This window comes from Melanerpes formicivorus, unplaced genomic scaffold (assembly GCF_026170545.1).
Source record: "Melanerpes formicivorus ecotype bairdi unplaced genomic scaffold, bMelFor1.0.p_v2 SCAF_65, whole genome shotgun sequence".
Classification (NCBI taxonomy): domain Eukaryota; kingdom Metazoa; phylum Chordata; class Aves; order Piciformes; family Picidae; genus Melanerpes; species Melanerpes formicivorus.
Window position 1 is genome coordinate 1,681,349 of NW_027142417.1, and position 27,078 is coordinate 1,708,426.

At 48.6% G+C, this 27,078-nt stretch overlaps 1 protein-coding gene across 2 annotated transcripts; it reads left to right on the forward strand.

The window, feature by feature from the left end:
• Positions 1–889: 889 nt before the first annotated feature.
• Positions 890–27,078, forward strand: YTHDF3 (YTH N6-methyladenosine RNA binding protein F3). Of its 2 annotated transcripts, XM_068162473.1 has the most exons (5): positions 890–1,275; positions 3,499–3,523; positions 8,327–8,412; positions 10,203–11,795; positions 22,232–27,078. In XM_068162473.1, exons 1-5 carry the CDS (start codon positions 1,252–1,254, stop codon positions 22,253–22,255), a joined length of 1,752 nt encoding a protein of 583 aa, XP_068018574.1. In that variant the 5' UTR covers positions 890–1,251; the 3' UTR covers positions 22,256–27,078. The 2 variants fall into 2 exon arrangements, with proteins under 2 accessions (XP_068018574.1, XP_068018575.1); XM_068162474.1 differs by lacking the exon at positions 8,327–8,412 and having other exon boundaries at positions 1,117–1,275.

Here is a 27,078-nt window from a genome sequence, read left to right on the forward strand (position 1 = left end):
AAACCCATCTGGGTGCATTCCTGCGTGGCCTGCCCTAGGTGACCCTGCTCTGGCAGGGAGGTTGGGCTCAGTGATCTCTGGAGGTCCCTTCCAACCCCTAACATCCTGTGCTCCTGGGATTCCATGAATGGATGTGTCTTTTCCCTGGCTTGACTGTTGCACAGTGAGAGACCATGGCACTGGCTGTCCAGCCTTGGGCTCCTCACTCCAGGATGGACAATGAGGGCTGGAGCAGGACCAGAGAGAAGGGCAATAAAGCTGGAAGGGTCTGGAGAGCAGGGCTGGTGATGAGCAGCTGAGGGAACTGGGGGTGTTCAGCCTGGACAAAAGGAGGCTGAGAGGTGACCTTCTTGCTCTCTAGGACTCCCTGGAAGGAGGTTGGGGGCAGGCAGGGGTCAGTCAGGTAACAAGTGACAGGACAAGAGGAAATGGCCTCAGGTTGCACCAGGGAAGGCTGAGGTTGAACACGAGGACCAAACTTCTTCATGGAAAGAGTCTGTCAAGGCCTCGAAATGGTCGAGCCCCTATCCCTGGAGAGGTCTCAAGGCAGTGCAGATCCGGTGCTGAGGGACATGGCGTAGCGGCGACCTGGCCGCGCCGGGTTAACGGCTGGGTGAGAGGATCTTAAAAGGTCCCTGTCAACCGAAACCGTTCTGATTCAGGCTGGGACAACACAACACCCCCTGCGCAGCGGAACCGAGGCAGAGAACGTTACGTGCCGCCCTGCCGAGCGCCCTTTGAAGGCGGTAAGCAGCGGTCTCTGCCCGCCGGCCATGAGGCGCCCGGCGCCGCGCGCCAGCTCCTCAGGCAGCAGCTACTTCCGCTTGGCGCCTCCCGCCGAGCGTGCGTGCGCGCTCCCGCCGTGCGTCCCCCGCCACGTGACATGGAGGCGGGAACGCGGAAGGGAAAGGTCAGCGGCGACGACGCCGGCGGAGGGGGAGCGGAAGGTCAGGGAGCCGCGGAGCGGAAGTGGGAGCCGGAGCTTCGTCCGCCATTGTGGGGAAGCGGAGCCTTGGAGCAAAAGAGACGGGGGGGGGGGGTTTGAAAATAAGCGGCGCTGCAGTCCGGCCGGCCGGCTCCTTCGCAACGGGAATCTGATCGGCGGCGGAACTAAGCGAGCCCAGGTAGCGGCGACGACAATCAGGCGGCGGGGAGGAGGAGGAGGAGGAGGAGGGAGGAGGCTAGCGGCCCCGGCGTGCGGAATCACTCGAGGCCCAGGCGGAGCGAGGGGATCGCGGCTCCCCGTGAAGAATGTCAGCCACCAGCGTCGACCAGGTACAGGCTGGGGGGTGGAGGGGTGCGACCGCCCGCTCCGTGCCCTTTCCTCTTCTGGCCTGCCGAGGAGCGGGGGGGGGGCGGCGGGGGGGCGGCGGCCGGGCGGCCACCTGCACCTTCCCTTGCCGCCGGGGCGGCGCGGTTCGCGGCCTGCTCCCTCCTTCCCTCCTTCCCGCCGCCATGGGCAGCGGCGATCAATCGGAGCCGGCGGCGCCCGGGATGGCGGGGCCCCTTTGCCAGCCCCTATTTATAACCGGCGATCGGCGCCAGAGCCGCTCCGCCTCCCCGCCCGCAGGGCCCGCCGGCGCTCGGCCCCGCCGGCGCTCGGCCCCGCGCCTGCCGGACCGCCGGCTCGGCCCTTTTGTGTGCTCCCCAGCCGCAGGCCAGCCCTGCCCGCCCGAGCCCCTCCGGGCTGGTGTTTCCTCTTTCCGCCCCGGCAGCGCCTCAGCGCTCAGCCGAGCTCCGTCTCCTCTTCCCTGCGCGCCCCGAGTCCTCCCTGGCTGCTGCTTGCCGCATCCTTTCCCTTCGTGCCTTTCTCTCTCCTCACCCACCTCCTCTCCCTTCGGGCCTCTGATTTCTGCTCCTTCCCCGGCGGCCTCCGCTTTCCCAGCTGTTCTCTGCCTTTCTCCGCGCGTTGGGCTGCACTGTTTTTAGTCAGCTCTTCGCTCAGCTGAAGAGTTCGGCATTTTTTTTTTATCTTTGCCCTTTCTTTCCGGCTTGAAGCTATTTTATCTTGTGCTGTGCTTCCTCCGCGGGCCTCTGCCCCTCTCCGAAAGTTCTGGCCCTGCAGTCCCCTCTCCCCGTTGGTTTCCTCGCTGTCCAGTTAAGGCTTTCTGTCATTGTGCCTCGCTGCCTGCTCTCCGCTTGCCTTTAGGCACTTATTTTTAGCTCACAGGTCTCTCAGCTCTTTATTGCTCGGCCTTCCCAGAAGGCTCCTTCCCAACTTTCGCAGTTCCACATCTCTTGTTGATCTCTGCATGCCTTTGTGGCTGGGTTAGTTTCATCCCGAAAGAGGAGCTGAGGTTTTTTTCCTCTGCTTTGGGGAGAGGGAGGTGAGTACCCAGAGCAGCTTTAGATGGAGCAGTGTCGAAGAGTCTTATGATAGCTGTGAGGCTGATGCACGTAGAAGCAAGATGGAGGGGATTTCCTCCTAAACTTTCAAACCCTTGAACACTGAGGTTTGTTTGGGATTAAGAATTGTTAGAGTGGTAGAGCCTGGAGACCCACTCAAAGCTTAGTTGTGAGAGGAACTGGATTTTCGTGGGCTAGTATTTGTTTTTTTCTAAGCTATTTTGTTTTGCTGTGGAAGAATTAAGGATCCTGTAACCCATACTGGTGAGTGAGACTTAGTGCATGACAGATTAACAGCGTTTTGCAATGACTAATCCTGAAAAAGAACCCTAACACACAGACCCCAAACCTCCTGAAGGTATTTCCTTGGGTGAAAGCTTCACCCAGACAGTAGCATTTTCTCAGGTCAGTTGCCTAGACCAGGGATTCACAGCTCACAGTTCAGCCTGAAATATCACTGCAGATTCCTTTGGTGATCTAAAAGGTATTGGCAGTGTAGGTTATCCCCTGAAAAGTGCCCATCAGTCACCTGAAAAGAGGACAGCTGATGGTGAAGTTCTAGTACTGCCAGGAATCTGAAGATACTTTCTTTGTCCTTCTATTCCCTGCTTTGCTTGTTGCTCCTGTTCCTCAGAGAGGGCTGGCAAACTCCAGTTGTTCAGGTTTTCAACACCACTGAAGCTTCACGTGCTGTAAAAGACCAGCTTGTGTCAGTGGGGTTTGGTGAAGTTCTTTCAGTTTAGAAACGACTTTGGTGGTTGTTCCATTTGTGTGAGTTTCATAATCACAGAATGCCAGGTTGGAAGGGGCCCCCAAGGATCACCTGGGCCAGGGTCTCCCTGGAGGTGTTCATGGCCAGGTTGGATGAGGCCTTGAGCAGCCTGGGCTCTAGTGGAAGGCGTCCCTGGCTGTGGCAGTGGGGTTGGAACTGGATGATCTTTGAGGTCCCTTCCAACCCAAACTATTCTGTGACTCTCTGGTCCAGCCTTTGATTATGTCTGTAAAATAACACAATACTTTCATGGTGCTGTGCTTTTAATACTGGCATCTCAGTTGAAAAGAGTCAAATTGTGAAGTAAATGGAATTGCCCTGAGAGGATTCTAACTGAACTTGTTTTCCTTTCCCCCCCTCCCCTGCTTTTCTGTATACAGAGACCTAAAGGACAGGGAAATAAAGGTAAGTTGACTCCTTGTATTGCTGTCTAATTTTCTAATGCTGCTGTTAATGGAGGTTAATGTGTCACAGGCACTCAGGGGAAGAGAATGTGCCTGTAGGATGTCTTATTTCAGAGGGAGATGCCAGGAAATGGTGTGCCAGGATGTTATTTCCCAGTGTTTTTCCTCTGCCACAGTTCAGCATGTTTCATTTTGCAAATCAGAAGTGGGATGAGCACACAACTGTTTCTTTTAAGCTGACTTGGTGATGTGCTTGTGTAACCTCTTTTACCAGTACACCTTGGGCCTTGCTGTGTGGTGAGTACTAGAAACATCAGGAAGAGGCTTTGGACTGGCTTCCTTAGCTTGTGAGACCACAGCCACGTGGCTGTAGTTACTCATATCTGTGAGCAGAGCACATCATCTTCCTGCTTCTCCAAATTGTTGTGGCCTTTTCTCTTTAGTAGCAGCAGAGAAGATTCTCTTGGTGTTTGCAAGCTGCCTGCTTTTCTCCTTTTGTCAGCTTTCTGTAAATAGCTTAGTTTCTAAATACCATGCTCAGTGGGGTTGCTGCTCTCCCACAGAAACAAGGAACTAGCTCTTAATAGTCTGCTCTCTGAGATTCTTGGCAGTCTGTCTCAGACAGCATCTCAGATGGTATCTTGCCGTTTATTTCTGGTCTGGAATTTGTTACCTTTGATATCAAAACTGATACTCTGTCCAGGAATGTTTTTGCCTGATCAGTACCCTTGTGTCTGGTTTAATCCTTAGGTGCTATAAAGCAACACGTGCACAGCCACCTTCGTGTGTTGTTGTGCTTACTACTCCTTCATGCACTTAAACTTTTTGAGCTCATGTAATCTTTGCCCTTCTCTGTTTGTTATCTGAACTAATCTAATTGCTTTCTGTGAAGTCTCATTTAATGTCACCTGCAGTGTCCTCACTGTGGTTTTCTGCGTCCAGGTTAGCTGGCACATGGTTCCTGAATCTCACTGAATTTAGCTTGTTCCTTTTAGTTTCTCTGCATTCAGCTCAAAGTGAAGCTGTGTTACCTCCTCAGACCTTCTCACTTTGATCATCCTGGAAAGCTTGCCCTCTCATTCTAATATTTCTACCTTGGTTTGACCTGAACTGAAGCTTTTAACTGTATCTTTGAAAAACTCCAGTGAAACAAAAGCAATAATCTGCTGCTTTCTGTTAATTATTTGGTGTAACATCTGTTTAGTGAAACTCAGTTAGGATTAAGCAGTAAAGGGCTGGGAGACTGAGTATGGCAGCAGAGTGTGGCACGAGGAGCTGGCTTTGGGTTAGGGACCTCTTTCAAGAGGATAAATGAAGTCAGTATCAGCAATCCTTACTGACCACATGTTAGCAGACAGTAATCTTTTCCATGTGTCATGACAGGTCCCAGCTTAGAGGAGCTTCAAGGGAAGATGTGATACAGAGCTACCAACCTAATCTGAAATTATTTGTCAGCATGAGAGTAGCAGCATTAAGGAGGGTGTTTGAAAGGTGACTGTCCAGATTAGCTGGCACATGGTTCCTGAATCTCACTGAATTTAGCTTGTTCCTTTTAGTTTCTCTGCATTCAACTCAAAATGAAGTTGTGTTGCCTCCTCAGACCTTCTCAGTTTGATCATCCTTGAAAACTTGCCCTCTCCTTCTGATATTTCTCCCTTGTTTTGACCTGAACTGAAGCAGGAGAAGGGCTGCATGGAAATGGAGTGTTTTCCATTGTGAAACACAAAATACCAGTGGGAGATAGCTGTAGTAGTGTTGTCTAGTGAGCTGCTTTGGATGCTTGCTTCTAGCTGCTGGTGAGTTGTTGTGCTATGCTGCTCCCCTTGACCAGCATTTGTGGGATTGAAGTTGCAGTGTGTAAAACAGCTATCCATCTGTTGTGTCAGATATTAATGTTGGCATTTCAGAGGCTTGAATGAGTAAATTATCACGAGTTGGAAGTTTCCCTCTTCTCATTGTCAGCTACTCTACAGTTGGCATAAAACATGAGGACTGGCATCGTTCCAGTGGTGTCTTACAGTGGGGTGCTGGTGGGGAGGAATTGGAGTTCTTAGAGTTGTGTTTTTCCCCCTCCTTCTCCTACCTGTGACAGGAAGGTGCTGACTTGTTTTTGTATATCATTTTTGGATGTGTGATAGGCCTAAATGGCAGCAGCAGGTTTAAAACCAGACTAAAATGTGTGTGTGTGTGTGTCTTTATTCTCCAGGTTAATTAAAGTGCAATGGCTTCTTCTAATGAAAATTTAATTCTTGAGCCTTTGGCCATCATTTGTCCATTATGCAAGTGGTTGTTCAAAGGACAGCAGCAGTTAAAAGCATATAAACTTGAAGTTCCTTTACTTGGGGTGTTTCTTCCCAACATCTGATGACTTTGTGTGTTTTCAGTGTTTGGTGTTTGCAGGGTTGGATTGACACAGGTATTTTTAGCAGCTCCAGATTAGTTTCAATTAGTATTCTTCATCACTGCCCTGTTCAGTTGGAACACTTAATGTGGAATTTTGGGGAATGAGGCATGCATCTTAATCTGTTTGCTCTTGTTAAACCTGTGTGTGGGCTACATCCTTCATTATGAACACATTATGGAGAGTTGGGAGTGAAAAGCCAAAGCAGCACACTCCTGGTAAGGCTGTTTCACTGGGAAGGGATTCCATTTGCTAGGAAAGATGTCCATGCAGAGCTGCTTCGTGTCACTGACTTCAGATCTCAATAGAAAATAAATAAAGTAACACTTCCAAGACTATTCTCAGTTGGTTGTAATGGCAGTCCAAAAATACTTCTGTCTCAAGTGACCTTTAGATACTTCTGAAACAATAAACACAGCAGATGCACATTGTCTGAAGATTAGTTGTCAGGATGAGGAGATTAATTTTGATAGGATTCTAGTCTTGACATGCAGCTGTTTATTCCTTTCTTTGTGGTTGCATGCCTTCAAGAAACTTGTATCCCTTCGTGGATGGTTCTCATTAGAACAGAATTGTAGTTGAGAACTGTGCTCTCCAGACGGTTTCATGAAGCCTGAGCAGTGGGCACGGCCTGGACAAAAGCTCTTGAGGCTCAGCCCCTGTGTGGCTGTGCCAAGGAGAAAAAGGAATCAAGTGTTCCAGCTCATTAACATGTTACCATTGTGTGTAAATTCAGGATGATTAATGACCTTAACTGAAACTATTTAGGGGGGGAACCCAAACCTAACCCCCTAACAGCCCAACCATGTAATTTCAGTTTACATTTGGTGTTTCATTTCAAAACACTGCTTTCCTGAGTTCTAAAACTCACCATTGCCTGTCATGCTTGGCTCTACAGTACCAGCTTGCAGTGACTGAAGTGTCAAGTGTTCTGCCTTCTAAAACTCCAGCAAGACATTCAAACCATGAGCTGCTTTCTTCCTTCCCAGATATTTGCTTTGGAAACCTCCTCATCTGTTGTCCTTTGTTAAAAGGATAGATTTTCAGCTTTTTTTTCCACAGCTGTCTGAAACAAATATTTTTTTCCCCCAGAGCTTTTGTTATTCCTTGCAATTATTCCTTTGTCCTTTTCCAGCTAGTTTCATTCCCTGAAGGCAGTTTGCTTCAGAGGTGTTAAAGGCAGACGATAAAAATGGAAGGGACTTGGTCCAGGCACCACTGAGTTTGCAGTGTGAACTTTGGGCAGCAAAAAGAGCCCCCAGTGAAGCAGAAGAAAACCCCTCTGCTCTTAAACAGTCTCTCCAGAAAGCTGAAGCTTTAGTTCCACTGCTCAGCAGCTGTTATTTAGAGAGAGAAGCCCCAGAGTCAGCTCCTAACTCAGTGTCTCCTGTCAGAAAATGGGGGGGTGGGGGTGTGAGTGTTGTACCTTCTGCTGCTGTGGTTTTTCAGTGCACCCTAACTGATCCCTCCAAAACTTGTTCATTTTTGGCTGGAGACTTTTGCACTGCATCTGTTTGATGAATGACCAATAAAGGGTGTTCTGGAAAGCAGTGATTTTTATCTTCTTCATGTTGTGTAATTGCAAATTGCTGGCTTTAAGTGGCTGTTCTGCCATGCACCGTGGGGAAACAATGGAACTTAGGGAAAATGTGTGCAATTTGACTTTAAATAGTAGCCTGGGGGAGGGTGGAGAGGCACCACAAGTGATTTGGGCAGCTGGAAAATACCAGGTAGGTGTAATGCCTGAGATGAAATGGAAGGTAATAGGAGGCCAAGGAGAGCAGGTAGGAAGAGATTCCATCATATGGGGCTAGATGTGTTGGGAAAGGATTGAGGACTTGAGGACTTCAGCTCTTGTTTCTGTCTTTATTTGTGCTCTCTGACCTTCAGAGCTGCAACTAATGCAGTAGAGGGCAATATTTATGTAGGAAATAGAGAGTTAAGTAGCTTCATGGTTTTCTTGGTGGGTAACTGGCTTTCCTCCTGGCAGGGTAAAGCTGTGTGTTGCAACTTTGCCTGAACCTATTGAGTGTGTCTGATCTGGTTGGTCTGGCCATTTGCACTTGGGCTGGTACTTCTGGAAACGCTGGATTTACTGCCTGTGCAAATAAGGTGTGCCTGGAGCTTTTCCTCTGTGGAGCTCAGGAAGGAGCAATCTGGATCAATCTGCTCTTGGTTGCCCTCTTTCCAGCCCTCTCCTGAGATTGGTGGTCAATAGAATGGAAGAGTTTCCCTTTTAAATTGGACAAAGGGATGTTTACTAATAATACATCCAGTCTCAAGTGGAGAAGTGTTTCCTCAAAAGTAGAAGTATTTCCAGGTCTAGGCAGCAAAGAAGTGTTACTTAGATTAAAAGTGGAGCACAGCCCTTTCAGAGTGTGCCTAATGCAGCTTTGCTTTTAGTTTCAGTACAAAACGGTTCGATTCATCAAAAGGATGCAGTAAATGATGATGATTTTGAGCCATATCTAAGTAGTCAGACAAATCAGGTAAGTGAGCATTGTTTACTATCTTGGAGTTGATTTTTGGAGGTCAGCTGACTTCCAAACTGATTGTTTTTCTGATAATATTTTGCCTTGAATATCCATTGAAGCACAGTTTTAGATTGTATCTTGTGTGATGCATTAAACAGGTAAAGTCTTCTGAATTCTGGAAAGGTTTCAGTTAAAGCCCACTCCAGTGTCTCCTGCTCTTCTGCTTTGACAACAGAAGGATGCAGTTACAAGAAGCTTGAGGGGGGTAAAAAAACCAACCAAACAAAAAAAATACCCCAACCTATGCTTAAAAAAACCTCCCCCAACCCTCAGAACAAACCCAACCCCCAAAACAAACTCCCACACCCTAACTTTACAGAGACATCATCCTGTATTGGATGCAGTTCAAAACAAGTTTCATTGCCTCTGAGAAAATATTAACTCCTTGGGCAGGAGTTCCTTCTGCACTGGTAGAAGTAGCTCACAGCTGATGGCATAATAGGGTGGAGCTTAACGTTACTACAGCTTGGAATCCCTCCTGTGCCTGGGAGTTAGTGACTTATTTTCAGAGCTGTGAATTGTCTCTAGTCAAAAGTTAGTATGTATGGAGTTCAGCTTCTCAGTTGTTGTGCTCTTGAGAGAGGCAGAAAGTGCAGGCTGTTGAAAGGCTTTCAGAATTTCCCTTGTCTTTGTTTGTTTCAGTAATACAGCATTAAGGAAGCATCATCTAGAGGATGGTACATGTGCAGTATTCCCTCCAAAACATCAGGAGTCAGATGGGGGTAGTCCTTCAAGTGTCTTGGAGCTTTCTCTCCTCAAGAAGGAAATGCTGTGGTTTCCCATGAGGCTTGGCAAGTGGAATTTAGCAGGCCAAGTCTGTCCACAGCTTGTACTTTCTGCCCATTCTCAACAGGGTGGTAGTGTTACCCTTTGAGTGCTGTTCCTCCTCAAACATCCTTGCATCCTGTTCACTAAAGTGTTCTGCCAGGTGCCTCCAATTGGAAGGGAGAAATCTGACCAAAAAGCTAAGAACACCAAAACTTCCAATCATCATTGTAGCTCTCCTTCTGTGTTTAGGAAACTGCAGTTGTTGTGACGGGTTTTAGAGAGTGCTTCTTTCTATCCTGGTGCTGCTGACACTCAGGCATTTTAAACCTGAAAATAAAGATAATGGTCCAGAAAGTAGGGGTTTTTAGTGCTTGGGAAAGGCCTCTTGAGGAGATAATAGCCACACCAGACAATGGCTTCGGTTGGAAGTGACCTTAGAGATCATCTCCAATCTCCCTGCCATGGGCAGGGATGCCTCTCAGCTAGACTTGGTTGCTCAAGGTCTCATCCAACCTGGCCTTGAACACCCTCAGGGAGGAGGCAGCCACAACCTCCCTATTCCAGTGTCTCCCCACCCTCGTGTTGATGCACTCCTTCCTAAGATCCAGTCTAAACCTACTCTCCCTCAGCTTAAAGCCATTCCCCCTTGTCCTGTTGCTAAACACCCTCAGGAAAGGTCCTTCTCCAGCCTTCCTGTAGGATCCCTTCAGGGTGCTGGAAGGCAGCTCTTAGGTCCACCCAGAGTCTTCTCCAAGCTGACCAACCCCAGCTCCCTCAGTTTATCCTTGTAGCAGCGATGGTCCAGCCCTTGGATCATCTCTGGCCCCCCAGCAGATCCCATCTTCTGCACTGGGGGGCTGTGGCAGTTGCAAACACATCCATGCAATCCTCAGAAATCACTTTTGGCTGTGTTTCAGTTTTCTTTTCCCTGAGCACCGTCTCCTGCATTGCTGATTGTTGGTTTTCTTTCCTTGCAGAGTAACAGCTATCCACCAATGTCAGACCCATACATGCCGAGTTACTATGCTCCATCCATTGGATTTCCATACTCTTTAGGGGAGGCAGCATGGTCAACTGCAGGAGACCCTCCTATGCCATACTTGACAACCTATGGACAGATGAGTAACGGTGAACACCATTACATCCCTGATGGTGTCTTCAGCCAGCCTGGGGCATTAGGGAATACCCCTCCCTTCCTGGGGCAGCATGGATTTAATTTTTTTCCTGGGAATGCAGACTTCTCTACATGGGGGACAAGTGGATCTCAGGGACAATCAACGCAGAGCTCTGCCTACAGCAGCAGCTATGGCTACCCTCCTAGTTCTCTGGGGAGAGCCATAGCAGATGGACAGGCTGGATTTGGCAGCGATACTCTGAGCAAGGTGCCTGGGATTAGCAGCATCGAGCAAGGGATGACTGGGCTGAAAATTGGCGGAGACATGACGGCTGCCGTCACCAAAACCGTAGGGTCGGCTCTGAGCAGTACAGGGATGACGAGCATCGCGGCCAACAGCGTGCCCCCGGTCAGCAGTTCGGCGCCTAAACCCACCTCCTGGGCTGCCATCGCGAGGAAGCCTGCTAAGCCTCAGCCCAAACTCAAGCCTAAAGGTAACGTGGGCATCGGGGGCCCCGCTGTACCGCCACCACCCATAAAACACAACATGAATATTGGAACTTGGGATGACAAAGGGTCGGTGGTAAAAGCGCCCCCGGCCCAACCGGTACTGCCTCCTCAAACTATAATCCAGCAGCCTCAGCCATTAATCCAACCACCGCCACTGGTGCAAAGCCAACTGCCTCAACAGCAGCCTCAGCCACAGCAACCGCAGCAGCAACAAGGACCTCAGCAGCAGGCCCAGCCTCACCAGTTGCAGCAGCAGCAGCTGCAGAACCGCTGGGTAGCTCCTCGTAACAGGGGTGTGGGCTTCAGCCAGAACAACGGAGCTGGCAGCGAGAACTTCGGTTTAGGTGTTGTATCCGTTAGCTCCTCCCCTTCCGGGGTGGAAGTGCACCCAGTGCTGGAGAAACTAAAGGCCATAAACAACTACAATCCCAAAGACTTCGATTGGAACCTGAAGAACGGACGTGTGTTTATAATCAAAAGCTATTCAGAGGACGATATCCATCGCTCCATTAAGTACTCCATCTGGTGTAGTACTGAGCATGGCAATAAGCGCTTGGACGCCGCTTACCGGTCCCTGAATGGCAAAGGCCCACTCTATTTGCTCTTCAGCGTGAATGGCAGTGGACACTTTTGTGGGGTGGCTGAGATGAAGTCTGTTGTGGACTACAATGCCTATGCTGGCGTCTGGTCTCAGGATAAGTGGAAGGGGAAGTTCGACGTCAAATGGATCTTTGTCAAAGACGTTCCCAATAACCAACTGCGGCACATCCGCTTGGAAAACAACGACAACAAACCCGTCACCAACTCGAGGGACACTCAAGAGGTACCCCTAGAAAAAGCCAAGCAAGTGCTTAAAATAATTGCAACTTTCAAGCATACCACCTCAATCTTTGATGACTTTGCACATTACGAGAAGCGTCAAGAGGAGGAGGAAGCCATGCGTAGGGTAAGGAGTCGGGGTGGCTCTGGCGGCTCGCCCGTCTTTCCTGGGCTTGGAACCCTTGGGTTTCCTACAGCTGGAATTCCTGTGTGCAGGTGGTGAAGCAGGGAGTGGTGGGGGTTTGGGGTGTCTCCACTGGTGAATTGTTTCGTTGAGAAGCAGTTCTGAGTTCTTGTAGCTTGTTTTGTTAACCACTTGCGTTGTGAGGAGCCAGGCCTGCACGAGCCAACCCCTTCAAAGTAAACCCTGAGCTGAGTGTGTTGCCATACCCCAAGTCATCTAGCTTAGATATTTATGGCCTGACAGAAAGGAGCTGACACTGCAGGAGAAGCTTTCTTTCCCATAACTTTCCAAGTCACATTCTGCCTTAGGAGAAAGCTAACAGCACAACTGCTGTGAAAGGCAGCTCCTCACCTCTGCTCAGTGTCTCTGCTGTGCAGTTGTGAAACACAGGAGTGCTACAGTGATGACTTGTACAGGTTCAGCATCATTTTGGGGGTGGTTCTGATAGTTCATTCCCTTTAAGAAAAAGCAACACCTAGTTAATTTCTGCAAAGAGAAGCATCCTTAGGGTAGTACTGCAGAGAAACCTTGAGGTTTGGAGGCGTTCCAGAAATCAGGCAAGAGAAGCCCTTTAGTTCAGGCTGGTTTGTAGTACTTGTCTGTCTTGTGTGTGCTCCCTGCTAATAACACCTTCACCACTGGGCACAATATTTACTTTTGCTGTATTTGTTTTCTTCCCAGGCTGGCTGGTAAGTGTAAACAGATGATTTGTGTCGTGGTTAGCAGTGTTTCAGGGACTGCTGTGCCAGTGCAGGCACTCAAATGGGAGCTTGCATCAGTGCAGCTAGGTGGAAGTGCTCTGTGCTCATCCTGTCCCACCACTCATTGAATTAACCCCCCCCAAAACAACAAGTTCCAGGGTTTATGCTCATTGGGGGCCTCAAGGGATGTGAAGCCCTGAATTTATTCACTTCTTGAAGCTGCCACAATTCTGGCTGTGTAAGGATTTCCCCTTTCTTTTGGTTTTCTAGTGCTGCAGTGCTGCCATGCCTCCTGCACATCCCTCAGCACACACACATCTGCATCTCCTGCAGAGCAGTGTCATGCATACCCAAAAGCAGTTTGGTACTCCTGTTGCTCAGCTCTGCAATAAATCATCATGCTGGAAGTTTTTTATTGTTTGGAGGCAAAATGAGTGTCCCAGTTGGGAGGGGTAATGCCTTTGGATTTCAGGTTTCTTTTTTAGTTCCTTAAAAGCATAGTGAATGTGCCCTGAACCAGTGCTGTGCCTTCCTTGCTGACAGGAGGACAGGCCTCAGGTTTAGCCAACACACAATGGAAGGGGGAAAACTTTTCCAGGCTTTAGGGCCACTTGTGATTTTTGGTAGTGTTCCAGGGAGCTCAGTTGATAACAGTTCTCTGTAAGCCTTCATGTTTCAGTGTTTTCTTAATTGTGGGTGTTTGAAGGCATTTCACAAATTGTTTGCTTCCAAATTGTCTACTTTTTGTGTGGAAAAGCCTTAGCCAAAGGAGTCCTGATTCAGCCTTGCTCTAGCAGCTCAGGAAGAGAATGTGGTTTATTTCTGGGTTTGTTCCCTCAGCAGGAGAGGAAAGCTCTGAAATTTAATAGGAGGAGCATAGCTTATTGGTAGTTTTTCTCTGCATGCTAAACTTGATCCCAAGTCCCCCACTCAGCCCTTAGTAGGTCTCTTTTGAGGTGGCTGTGATGAAGCATGTTTGTGTGATGAAGTAATGTTTCTGTTTCCTTTAATCTCTTCAAGGAGACTGTGTGTGTGTGACTCAGGTACTGAGCTCTGCATTACTCTCTTGTTACTACTGAGAGAAAACATCCTTGTCAAGATCCTTCTATAGCAGGAGCTGCATAGCTAGTTGGGAGGTTTTTTTCCTCTGTTGATGGATCTGAGATGTGCCTTAAGCAAATGAGCTACTTGGGATGCAGGAAGTCCAACTGAAACTAATGACAGCTACCCGGAGATCATCTTTGGCCTTCTCTCGAGTGGTGGTTTTAAACCTTTAGGCTGCTGCTTCTAATCATACCAGCTGTCTTTAAATTGTGACCATAACAGTTGTTAACTCCTCTGCTTGAAGGATGGGTTGGAAATGCAACAGTTAAGTTCTGGTTTATGGTGAATTGAGTAATCTTTTATTACCTAGTGCCAGCGAGGCTTTTATGGAGCTCCATTTCAATTCATGCACTCTCTACTGCCAGTGGAACTGTGTAAATTTAAGTTCATGCCCATTTTCTGTGGCAGCTGTGGCAATCACTTTGCTTCCAATGTTTCAGCCATGAAAAATGTGCTTATTGCTGTTAATAAAATATTAAATGCATCAAGCAGCAGTAGTCTTGTACATGTTCCTTCAAGTTCAGTGCCTGCTTTGTTGTTGCTTAGGTGGTAGCAACCCTTCCTGCAGCCAGTGAGCTAAACACAGTAAACAGCAGATGAGTTATGGATTTAATTTACTCCAGAAGTGTTCATCATTCCAGCTAACTTATCTGAAGATAATTGGTTGTAAAAGTTTAATCTTAACAACTTGGAGGGATCAATAATTAATTTCCAATATGACCCAGCAGGATGTTTTATTAAAACCATGGCAGCACGCTTCTAAAAGAGCAGTGAGGAGTCTGTGATTAACATGAAACTTCAGGAGCTTTGTTACTTGATAAAGGTCATGTGCAAATGACTATGAATAGTCTCCTTAAGTGTAAATATAACTTATATAAATGCAAGCTTATATAACTCCAGTGCCTCACTCTGTGTGGTGTGACCCTACTGTGGGTAAGTTAGCTGCTGCTGGGCTTCCAAACTCGTTTGTGCAGTAATCACAGAATGGTTTGGCTTGGAAGGGACCTTAAAGATCATCCAGTTCAACCCCTCTGCCGTGGGCAGGGACACCTCCCCCTAGACCTGGTTGCTCAAGGCTTCATCCAGCCTGGGGGCTTTGGACACTTCCAGGCTTGGAGCCTCCCCAGCTTCCATGGGAAAGCTGTTGCAGTGCCTCACTCACCCCCCTGGAGAAGAATGGCCTCCTAAAGTCTGATCTAAATCAAGCTTCTTCCAGTTTGAAGCCATCACCCCCATCCTGTCACTCCATGCCTGTGTCAAAAGCATGCATTCATTCCTCCTGTGCAGCTCTGAGTGTCCATCCTGCCATGGTGGCTGTGCTTGCTTGCCATGTCTGTCTTTGCTTTTGCATCTCCAGTCTTGGAGACACTTCAGTGACATGCAGGCTCCCTGCTTACAGCCACAAGGATTTCAGGTGTGCCAGTTTGGGGTGTGCTTGGGAGATTGGTTGTGTTCAGAGGTAGGGTTTAGAGTTTGTTGCAGTGTGGAGTGGTGTGGATGTTGAAATGTGGTATCCTCTAGGGTGGATGTGCAAGAGTTTGAGTGGTGGTGTGGCAGCCTTTCTCTAGCAAGGGACAGGGGGATCTTGGACTGCTGAGTGACAGAGCTGCAATGGGATTAAACTCACAGGGGGTCTCAGCTGATAGTGACACTTGTGTGGATCCTGACACATTCCAGTAAGTCTCCTGAGTCCTTTTTGCAGAGTGGGTTTAAATTCTCTGACTCTGGAACCTGGCAGACCAATTTCTCCTGTAAAATAGGGACCTCTGTTGGGAAATCTGGGAATATCAACCATTCTTGCTGGAGAGAGCAGTCCTTTTGGGAACCTGATTCCTCTCTGCTCCCAAGGGTAGCTGCCTAAGATGAGATTTCAAACCTGAGCTGAGCTGGATGTGTGACAGATCAGCCTTCCCCAAATGCTTTGCCTTTAAGTTAAGCAGCCTTTGCCTTTAAAGCAAAGGAGCCATTCTAAAGCTCTTCTTCCAGAGCAAAAGCAGAGCTTTGAGTCTACCTGAAGAGCTGCTGAAGTTCATGCAGCAGCCTCCTGCTTCCTGCAGCACCCCCTCAGAGTGCACTGCTCCTTTAAGAACAAATTGAGTAGAACTCTGGTGCTGCTCCTGCAGTTTGCAGGGGAGAAGTGTGGCTGCATGTTGCAAGGAGATGGCAACCTCTGTGACTGGCCACACAGTGCTGCTGCCTTGCTTCACAGATTCATCCCCAGCTGGGCTGGTTAGCAGAAACTCCAGTGGTGGAGAAGATGGCCCTTAAAACCCCACACAGATCTGGCATGTCTAGTGAAGCTGTTCATGTAGAATAGAATCACAGAATCAGTCAGGGTTGGAAGGGACCACAAGGATCACCTAGTGCCAACCCCCCTGCCATGGGCAGAGCAATGTAGATGCAGTGCATCTGGGGTTGTTGTAGTTTTGTGTCAAAAATCAATTGCCTTTCACCTTCAGATTCATCTAGAAGTGACAGATTGCAAGAGTTTAGATCAGATGGTGAACTGAGCTGAGTTCCTTGTGAGCACCTTTTCCAGAGGCCTGCTTCTGTGCCTGATACGGGCAGGGAATTACAATTGCTGCTCTGCTTCTGTAGCAGGGGTTAGAGTCAGTGCTGAGAAGTCCCACACTCCATTGCACTCTCATGCAAAAGGTGAGAAGCCAAGGTAAAAGAAGTTCCATATCTCCTGATGGCAGGCTGGAATTGGAGTCACACACACACAAACATCATGAGTGGTGAGGCTTGAAGGAAATCAGTCTGAGAAATTCTTCCCTGGTGTGCTTTTTAGGCCCTGCATGTAGATCTCATTTCACTCCCAAGCCTACTCTAGATCCCTGAGCAGAGCAGTTAACTAAGATCATCTTTTTGTTGCTTGTGAGCATCAGAGGAAGCCAAACAAAGGTGTCAGAGTCATCTCCCTGCTCCTCTTGCTGGCACAGTGATCACTGAATGCAGTCTCCACAGACAGAAGCATTCTGCTGTGAGTCTTCAAAATGAGAAGCCAGAAGCTTGCTTATGTTTATGTTGGGGTGGTTTTCTTTGAGTGGTGGTTTTTTCCCCCCCACTTTTTAATGAACTTGGTGAAATGGCTGTCTTGGAGCTCATTCAGATCTGCTCTGTGGCTGTGTGAGGACCTGCAGCACTGCAAGGAGGCACTGGCTGCTTGCAGGGAGAATTGGCCAATTCATCACTGCAACCATCCACCTGGGAAAACAAGCCTGGAAGGGCTTGCTTCTGCCTCAGGGGGTTCAAGCTTGGTTTCTGCACAGCTCTTCCTCCTGCTGTGTTGTCATACCTCTAAAGGACTCTGATTTCCTTCCCCACCTCTGAAGGCTTGTACCCTCTCTCCTGTGCTGGGGGATTTGAGATGTGTATTAAGCTCTTGCTGCCTTTATTGTTACCACAATAAAAGACTTAAGTTCTGTCCATGCTGCACTCACACTGCCTGTCTCTGCTCAAATCTGAGTGTGATTCCCTTTTCACTGGGCTTTGCTCACATTCTTGCTGTTGCCAAGCAAATTTCAGACCCTGGAGTGAGTAAAATGCCATCAAGACTAACAGGGAGAGGAAATCAATTGGAAGCCTGGGCCTTGTAGCTTTTCAGACTCCCTTAATATTCATGTGCCTGAAAGGGTTATTTACTGTCTGGAGTTCAGCTGATCTGCAGCAGCACAGTCTCAGATGAGTATTAATTCATAAGGAGAAGGAACTGCTCTGCAGCTGTAAACCTTCCTTTGACTCCCTCTGACTTCTCGATTGTTTTGACTTTGTGCCTCGAAGTTTTCATGTTGGGATGAGGACCAGGAGCAAAGGAGTTTAGGGAGGGGATGGCATCTCCACAGCAAACATTTCTAGGTCCCTGTAAGGCTTCTAAAAGGTCCTTCATGCCTGCTTGTTCCTTCCCATTGAGCCAGAGGTCCCACAAGTACTCCTCAGAAAAATGTAGTGGAGTATTTTCCTCTGGTCTTGAGAGAATGCCTCAGGAGATTTCCCCTCTTCAGTTTGGACTCCACAGAATGGCTTGGGTTGGGAGAGACCTTAAAGATCCTGGGCAGGGGCACCTCCTGCTAGACCAGGTTGCTCAAGGCCACATCCATTCTGGCCTTGAACAATTTCAGGCTTGGAGCCTCCAGGTTTTTTCTGGGCAGCCTTTTCCAGTGCTTCACCACCCTCAGGGAGAAGAATGTCTTCACCATGGCTAATCTAAGTGCAGCTGCTTCCACTTTGAAGCCATCACCACTCATCCTGTCACTCCATGCCTTTCCAAAAGCCCCTTTTTAGCTCTCCTGTAGCCCCCAGCTAAGGCCCCTGCAAGGCTGCTCTAAGATCTCTCTTTGGAGCCTTCCCCAAGCTGAACAACCCCAACTCTCAGCCCGTGTTCATGGCAGGGGTGCTCCAGCCCTCTGACCATGGCCCTCCTCTGGACCCACTCCAACAGCTCCATCTCCTCCTCACGTTGGGGAGCTCCAGAGCAGAGGGAGAAGTTGAATCCTTCTGTTTTTCACAGTGCTGAAGTTCCAGTAGAGTAGCTTGAAGTCAGCAGCTAGTGAGATTCTGCCCCTGAAGATTAAACTCTGGCTAGCAGTTTGCAGTTTTCCCCTGATCTGCTTTGCAGGGTGGCTCTCGGAGGTCAGGCTTGATGCTGTCACAGCTCTAAGTGCTACCCTGGGGTGCCATAAACTGCAGGTTGTGGCTGGTGCCATTAGTAGCTGAGAGGGCAGGAGCTTAGCTGTGGTTGTTCTCCCCAGCTGTCTGGGTTGCAGCCCCCAGAGCAGAGCTGGTAGAGGGTGCTGCCGGGATGCAGGCTGCTGGGATGCAGGCTGCTGGGAGCGCAGGCTGCCGTGCTTGCACTGCAGAGCAGCAGGGCTCTGAGCTTCAGCACTGGATCAGTTTGCAGGGGAGCAGCTGAGATGTGCTACACCTGCCCTCCTGAAGCTGCTGGGAGAATGCTGCCTCTTGGGAGCTGAAGCAGACAGCTCCAGCTCTGAGCATTTGAAACACTGCAGGGCGATGCAGAACTTTAGGTTGTTTGGATTTTGAGGTTTTTTGTGGTGCTTTGGGTTGGTTTTGCCAGTGAAGCTGGTTTGGAGGTCAGCAGGGGGCTGTGGCTGGGGGCAACTGCAATTTGCCTGTGCAAGTTTGCAGTCCTGGATGGCTTTCCAAGTGGACACCTTGAGGTGCTGGAGATTGCAACTACTCTACAGAAGCAGAAGCCATAGAATCATAGAATTGGTTTGGTTGGAAGAGACCTCTAAGGTCATCCAGTTCAACCTAACACCACCCAAGTGCCATTAAACCATGTCCCAAGTGCCATGTCCACACCTTTCTGGAACCCCTCCAGGGATGGGGACTGCACCACCTCCCTGGGCAGCCTCTGCCAGTCCCTGGCCACTCTTGCAGCAAAGAAACGTTTCTTAATCTCCAACCTAAACCTCCCCTGGGGCAATTTCAGGCCATTTCCTCTCCTTCTGTCACCTGATACTAGGGAGAAAAGTCTGACCCTATACTCAGTAAAAGTCTTTCAGTTCTACCTAAGGCTTCAGGTTTTGGATCTTGGGGAAGCAGACACTGCAGAAGGTAGCAGAAGCTGTAGCTTGTTGGCAGGCTGCCACTGACATTGTTGCTCCTTAAAGGGGGGAGGGGCTTTTTACAGGGGCTTGGGCTGATAGGATGAGAGGGAATAGACTGAAGCTTGAGGAGAGCACATTTAGACTGGAGATGAGGAAGAAATTCTTTACAGTGAAGGTGGTGACAGACTGGCACAGGCTGCCCAGGGAGGCTGTGGCTGCCTCCTCCCTGGAGGTGTTCAAGGCCAGGCTGGATGAGGCTGGTGGGAGGTGTCCCTGCCCATGGCAGGGGGTTTGGAACTGGATGATCTTGAAGGTCCCTTCCAAGCCAACCCATTCTCTGAATCTCTGAAAATGAGGCTTTTTCATTTCCCTTTTGACTCACACTGTTGAGAGAAAAAGGCAGTTCTAGCAGGAGTCACCTGCCACAGAGCTGTGAGGGAGGTCAGTGTGCTTTGGAGGGCAATGCTGCCTGAGTTTGGAATAAATGAGGTTTGCTCTCTGCCCATGTTGCTGTACAGAGTGCCAAATGTCACCCTTATCTGGGGAACATTCTGTTCACTTGTGTGGAAAAATGTCAGCTTTGTCTGTCTGCCTTAAGTACTTAAATAGCATCTCCTCCTCCTCTGCTCTAGTGGGGACACATCTGGAATATTTGGTCCAGTTCTGGGCTCCCCAGCTCATGGGAGACAGGGAAGTACTGGAGAAGCTCTGCTGCTGCTGAGTGGTCCCTGTGAGGAGGAGAGGCTGAGACCCCTGGGGCTGTTTTGCCTGGAGAAGGGCAGCCTGAGAGGGGATCTGATCAATGCTGATCAACAGCTACAAGTCAGGGGCAAGAGGATGGGCAGAGACTCCTGTCAGTGGTGCCCAGTGACAGGACAAGGGGCAGGAGACACAAACTGGAGCCCAGGAGGTTCTGCTTCAACATAAGGAGAAACTTCTTTCCTGGGAAGATGCTGGAAGCCTGGAGCAGGCTGCTCAGAGAGGTTGTGGAGTCTCTTTCTCTGGAGAGCTTCTAACCCTACCTGGCCATTGTGCTCCTGGGCAGGCTGCTGTGGATGTCCCTGATTTAGCAGGGGGGTTGGGCTGGATGATCTCCAGAGGTCCCTTCCAACCTCCACCACTCCTGATTCTCTACCTTTGAGGCTCCATGAAAGCTGAGCTTCTGTATTTGAAGTCTTTTTCCTCTATAGAGCTCAAAATGGGCTTGAAATGTGTGACTCCTCCTTTCTTTCATCCCCTGGAAGCAGGCAGTCAGGACTTCATTCCCTTGCTGCTTGGAGCTTCTGTGAATTTGGAGGTACTTTGAGTTGCACAGAGCACAAGGCCAGGTAGCAGTGCAGCAGTTTGAGATGCAGAGAGGCTTTCCAGGCAGCTTGGCTCTGGGGTGGTGTGTGTGATACCTGTCTGGGCAGGAGCCCGTGATTCTATTTGCACATAGGTACTCCCTGAAACTGGTGGAACTGCTGTTTCATTCCTGGCCATCACAGCTTCTTGGGCTGCTGCTTACTACCATGGCATTTTCAGGGCTCTGAGCAGCTCTTGCAGCTGAAGTCTGCCAATAGCAGAGGAATCATCTGAGCTGTGCAGGAGCAGGCTATTTTTGCATGCCTTACATGGAGGGTGAGGCACGAGGCCAGTGGTCATCTGTTCTCAGCCCTAGGCATGCTCCCTTGGCATTCCAGTCTGGATTAATGGCTGACACTGTCAGCCTCACCTTTGGAACCTGCTGTCTCACAGTGAAGTGAGTTGGGTCTCTTTTGAACTAGCTAAAAAGGATTTCTAGGAGAATAAGGCAAATGTCTCTCTTGCTCTGTACTGAAACTGTGCCCTGGAGAATGTCCAGCCTTAGATGCACAGCTGGGACCACAAGCTGCTGCCTGTCATCAAGAGCTGTGCAAGCTTGGCTTTGGTGTTCATCTGGAAGCAGCTTGGAGGTCTGCCTTGGAGAAGGCTACAACCCCAAGCTGGAAGAGGCCAGATTTAGACTGGAGATGAGGAAGAAATTCTTTCCAGTGAGGGTAGTGAGACACTGGAAGAGGTTGCCCAGGGAGGCTGTGGATGCCTCCTCTGTAGGGGTATTTAAGGCCAGGTTGGATGAGGCCTTGAGCAAGCTGGGCTGGTAGAAGGTCTCCCTGCCTATGGCAGGGGGTTGGAGCAGATGGTCTTTAAGGTCCTTTCCAACCTAAATGTTTCTCTCTATGAAATCTTCTGCTTAATTTGCCCAAGAATGCTGTGTGTGAAGGTTCCAGCTGAGAGGGGTTCCAGCTGAGAGGGGTTCCAGCTGAGAGGGGTTCCAGCTGAGAGGGGTTCCAGCTGAGAGGGGTTCTTAACTATTCTAGTTTCCTTCAAAAAACTGAAAGATCTCATTCCCAACTATCTCATTTTCAATCAAATATAGAATCACAGAATCTAGCAGGTTGGAAAAGACCTCAGAGATTATCAGGTCCAACCTATGACCTAATACCCAGCACCTCCTGAAAGCTGAACCATGGCTCCAAGTGCCACATCCAATCCTCTCTTGAGCACCTCCAGGGATGGGGACTCCACCACCTCCCTGGGCAGCACATCCCAATGGCCAACTACTCTTTCTGGGAAGAGCTTTCTCCTCACCTCCAGCCTAGGCTTCCCCTGTTTCAATGTGCTTCAGATCAAAAGGTAAAGAGCCCAGGTGCCCAGTACCCACACACTGCTCAGATGGCCAGGAGGTGTTAGGGCAAAGAGCAATCTCTGTGTAAAGTGGATAGAAGAGCCTTGCTTTGGGATGGCTGGGGTTTTGTGGAACGCTTCTGCCCCTTGGTTTGACACACTGCTGTGTTTCTTTGTTGGCCTGAAGTAGCTATTTCCTGTTCCTGGGGATGAAAAGCAAAGCAGAAGTGCAGCCTGCCGTGGGGAGTGGCAGCGCTGCAGGGGCTGCGAGGGGAGGAGAGCAGGTGGTGTTGAACTCTGTTATTAATGTGACTTTTCCCTTTTTTTTTGTTTCTCTTCTTCTCGTTTCTTCCAGGAGAGAAATAGAAACAAACAATAACTCTCTGGAGCTGTCCTGCTAGAATTACAACACTAATGATGTAGACTCTGGAAATGCCTAATATGTCTAAGAAGACCTTATTAAAGCTTTTGGGGTTGGTTTTTTTTTTTGTTGGGGTTTTTCTTTTTTCCCTTCTTGGTTTTTTTTTGTTCCCTCCTCCTGCTTAAGGTGACATCTTTGAACACTTTAACACAAAATTGACTCTTCTTGTAATGGTTCTCATCAGTGCATCTGCCCTTATACTCTCTCACCAAACACACTTGAGAACTGTACCTTCGTCAAGCACTTTCTGTCCTGAAGCTTTTCCCAGTATCTGCTGTCTTTTGTATTTATGCATCCTAGCTAAGGCACAGGAGAAGGAACCAATGAAAGGATTCATTTAACTCTGGCAATTTGTTAAACTACTAACCTTATAACCATGTAGAAGTGGTTCAATGATGTGAGATTCACATGGCTTCAGTTTGATTCTCCTCCCTTCTCTTGGGTTTTTCTTTTGGTTGTTGTTGTTGCTGTAGTTTGCTTTCCTTTGGGTTCATTTTGCATCCTTGGGTTTGTAGCTGTTCCACAGGTTCCAAACAAACAACAAACAGAAAGCCCCAAACCGTGCCAGATTTAGTCCTGGGAGTAAAACTCTCACCAAGCCTAAATGTTGATGTGGAAGTTAATGTAGTAATCTTGGGGGTTTTCATGATTTTATAACGTGGCAAAGCAACTTGGAGCTGCAGTTGAGCCAAACAAAAAGCTAACAGAAAATTCTCTTAGAATGGCATTTCCCCTCCCCTCCCCTCCCCTTCCCTCCCCTCCCTTCCCTTCCCCCCTTGTTTCCAACCTGTTTGGTGTAAGAGGATACTCATTGATCTGCAGCTTAATGCACATTTCTTTATGATGATGATTATGATTTTCTCCTCCTGTAACCTGTACAATGAAAAGAGAAACAAAACCCAACCCAAGAGAAAGTGCATTTGTCTGCGGAACTGTTGCTCTGCTCCCGCTCGAGGAAGTCTCAGTTTCCAGTCGCTGTACCTCAGTCTAAAGCAAGACTTTTTATGACCTTTATAACTACATTTAAAATGATCTTTTAATTCCTGTTGCTGGGTGTTTGCAAGCCTGACAAGATTGCTATCATGAAAGTGAAACAGAAATTTTGCTCCTCTAGGTGATTCACTAGCTAAATAAACATACTTCTTGTTTAGCAAGCATACGCTCTTGTTTCTCAGCTCTTTGTTTTGTCCCAACATCAAGGTGGGTTTCCCCTCCCTCTCCCCCTCCCCCCTGCTCTTTTGAGATGGAGATGGCCCTGGTTAAGGTGATCTGGTTTAATGATTGTTCTCCTTTCCCTTAGAGCCACACAGCAGGAGTGTTAGGCTCGCTATTCAGCCGGGTGGCTCGTTCTTTTTCACTCCTAGAAAGGCTCTCTTTTTGCTGGAGGTGATCTGCTGGCAACATTCGGGCTGCCGGGAAGAGCACGTTAAAAAATGTGAAGCGGGTGTAGAGAATCCTGAACAGCCTGTACCAAACTCCAGGGATAGCTTTCTCTTTTTAGAACAGCACTGCAGAAGGCAGATATCTTAGAGCTTAAAATAGCAATGCCACATATTATTTGAGCATGTTTCATGTCTTTGCTGTCCAACACAGATGTGTATATTGTGTTTCAAGGTCCTTCATGTACAGATTTACATGGGTATGATTTTTTTCCTTTGGCAGCCAGAAGGGCTGGAGTGTGAGTGGCCAAGGGTTGCTTTCATGACAGACCACTTCATTTTCTCTCCTCCTAAACCCCTTGCACTCTTCTCACCCTGCAGACACAAGAAGTCCAGCACACATTTATTTCCTGCTTGTGATCTCCAATCCTGCTAGAGACTGCTGAGGAGCAGTTACCCACCTTCATTTTTACTGCCAGTTGTCTGGAAGCCACTCCTGTACCGGGGAGAAAAGAAGTGCTCACAAAAACAGAGGAGTAACCATGAGCAGGTGGGGTGAGGCAGGAGTGGGCAAGGTGCATACTGGGAGAGGAGACCAGGAGATAAGGTTTGGGCTTGAACCCTTTAGGACATTTGGCTTGAGCCCCAAAAGCTGCTGCTTCCTGGCATGTCTGTCTCTTGCTAAGAGGTCTGAGCACTACTCACTTCCCTCTGCTGGCTGATTCATGGATTATTGCCTATTGTTCCGATGCCCCTGACCAGCTGAGGCGGCAAAGGTCAGTGTTGTGCATCCAAAGAATGTAGTCCTGCTGATCCTTCAAGGGACCAAGGGACCAGCATCTCTCTCCTTCTCCATCACAAACATACCTTACAAAAAGGCACAGGAGTTTCCAGCTCAGAGCAAGCTACTGGCAGGCAGGCACCCAGGAGCTGATTGCATGTGCAGCCTTAGTTTGCTTCCACTGCAGTATTCATATTTTTGCAGGCTTTGCTTAGTGTTTCCTGCTCTAACCCCTTGCCTCTTTTATTCTAACAGCATGAGCATTGCTCTTGGATCAGGTTTGGTATCCAGTGGGTTCCTTGCTCCCTGGCAGACTTGGAAAGCCTGGAAAATGAGGCAGGATTGTGTGAGAAGGAGGTGATGAGAGGTAGAGAGCTGTGACAGTCCTTGCACCGTTCTGGGCTTGTCAGCAAAGCTCCAAAGAGAAGAGATTCATTGCTGCTGGTGTTAGTCATGTTGCAACTGATTTGCTGACTGCTGAGAGTTTAGTTGTGTGCAGCTGAAATGGGAAAGGAAATTTATGTGCATATAAAGTACTGTACAAATTAGTATCTGCCAGTGTAAAAGCAGCTCTGGAGTGCTGTACTAGTTAATGGACATGTGAACCCTCAAGCCTTCAGCTCCCTGCTGCACGAGTTCTCTTCCTCCAGAAAGCAAAGGAATGGTGCTTAACAGCTCAAATAAATGTAGAAATACATTTGTTCTTTTTTATTTTGGGTCTTGATTTGTTTTTTCCCAGTGACAGTGGAGTTGTTGTCGTGGCTGCTGGCTAAGGGAGAGGCAGCAGAGCCTCTGTTGCTGAGGCCTCCTCTGAGCCACACCGAGGCGGCTCCAGGTGTTTTGTGCCGGTTCAAGGCTTTGGGCACTTCCCTGAGGTTAGATGTTTAGAAGGGAGATGGTGGGAGGGGAAGGAAGGAGACTTGGCCTTTCAGAAGCTTGTAGCCACTGCTGAATTATGCTGAGCTGCACCACACCTCCACACCCGTGGGTTTGGCGAGCCAGAGGTGCAGCAGCAGGCTTAAAGCTGGGACAGTCTTCTGAAGATGAAAAAACCCATCAGTTGTGTTCAGTGTAAGATCCCCTTAGTGTACAGGGAGGTAGGATCTTAGCACACACATCTGAGGGGGGATTTTCCCTCCCAGGATCAAAATCTCTCTCCATTTTGGCTGCTTTTCCCACTTTGAAGCAACCTAAGAACCCACGGAGCAAAGTTGCTGCTTGTCCTGCCAGCACAAGTGGGACACACTGAAGTTGTCTGAGCTTTGCTAACCTTTGAGTGCCTCTTGACTTTGTAGCATCAGCATCTTTACCACAGAGTTTTGGGGGATGTGCTCAGAAACAACTCCTGCCAGTGGAATGCTCAGGTTGCTGGCTGAAGGCAGCCATGGTCACTGCTTTGCTTTGAGGGACTTGGCTTGGGAAAAACTCCCCCAGCAATTAGTTGAACTTCACTGCTTTGAGGCTTTTGCTGTCCAGGCTTAATTTATCAACTGTTTTCTTCTCCACATCCCCCTGCTCAGGCTGCTTTTTGGATACCCTGGCAGTTTCATACTGCACTGTCTGCAAAATGTAGATGCAAAAGTCCCCCTTGCCAAAACGATTCTCATCCCAGGCACATCTGAGGCACCAAGCAAAAGGCTGAGCTCTTACCAAGTGCAAGTAGCAGTGTCCAGGAGGAGATATCTGAACTGTTTCTGCCTGTTCAGTCCAAGGGCTGTTGTGAAAGAGAAGGAATCATACACTTTAGAATGACTTCTTTGTTTCTGGAATGTATTTCATTTCCTAGAGATTCATAGAGTGGTTTGGGTTGGAGGGCACCTTAACAACCAGTTCCACCCCCCCACCTTCCACTGGCCCAGCTTGCTCAAGGCCTCATCCAGCCTGGCCTTCAGCACTTCCAGTAATGTGCAGGTGTCAGTGCATCTTTCCTAGCTGAATTGAAGCAGCAATCTTTTGATTCTGTAAGCAGCAGTTTCCTGAAGTTCCCAAAGTCATTGGTGATGTTTTTTCCCTCACCAGGAGGATGTTTATCTGCTGCAGCTGATTCTGCTGCAGTTGGAAATCCAGTGTGTTCAGTCTCTATATTTTCTGCAGCACTGATTAGTTCCCCCCCCCAGGCATTCAGATAGCAATCAGCCTTTAGGAATGGGTTTTGTTCTTCTGAGAGCCATTGGAATTCATTTTTCCTCCCATTTTGGTAGGGAAAGGCAGCTTTCAGTGTCTTTGGCCAGGTGGAGGTGTGTGCAATCCCTGGATAAATGCAGAGACCACTTCTTTGCCATTCAGTTGCAAAAGCTTCAGTTCCAATGTGAGGGGATTTGTGGTGTCTGTGTGCATTAGGATATGGTAACTTGGATGAGGATTCTTTGGCATGAGAATTGACCATTTGATCTGTCTGACCAGTAACCTCCTCACATCCTTTGTTCTGTTTTCAGCCTGCCACATCCACCCTAGTGTAGCATTGGAGAGGAAAGACTTTCTCTGGGGATCATAGGAATGTAAAGTTTGGCCTCATAGCAAATGAAAATGTTAAGTGTACAGCTGGCATGTTCTCCTCAAAACATCTGTTCTCTGCTGTCTGTTCTGCTTTCTATATTTTAATAAAGTGCATTTTAATATGA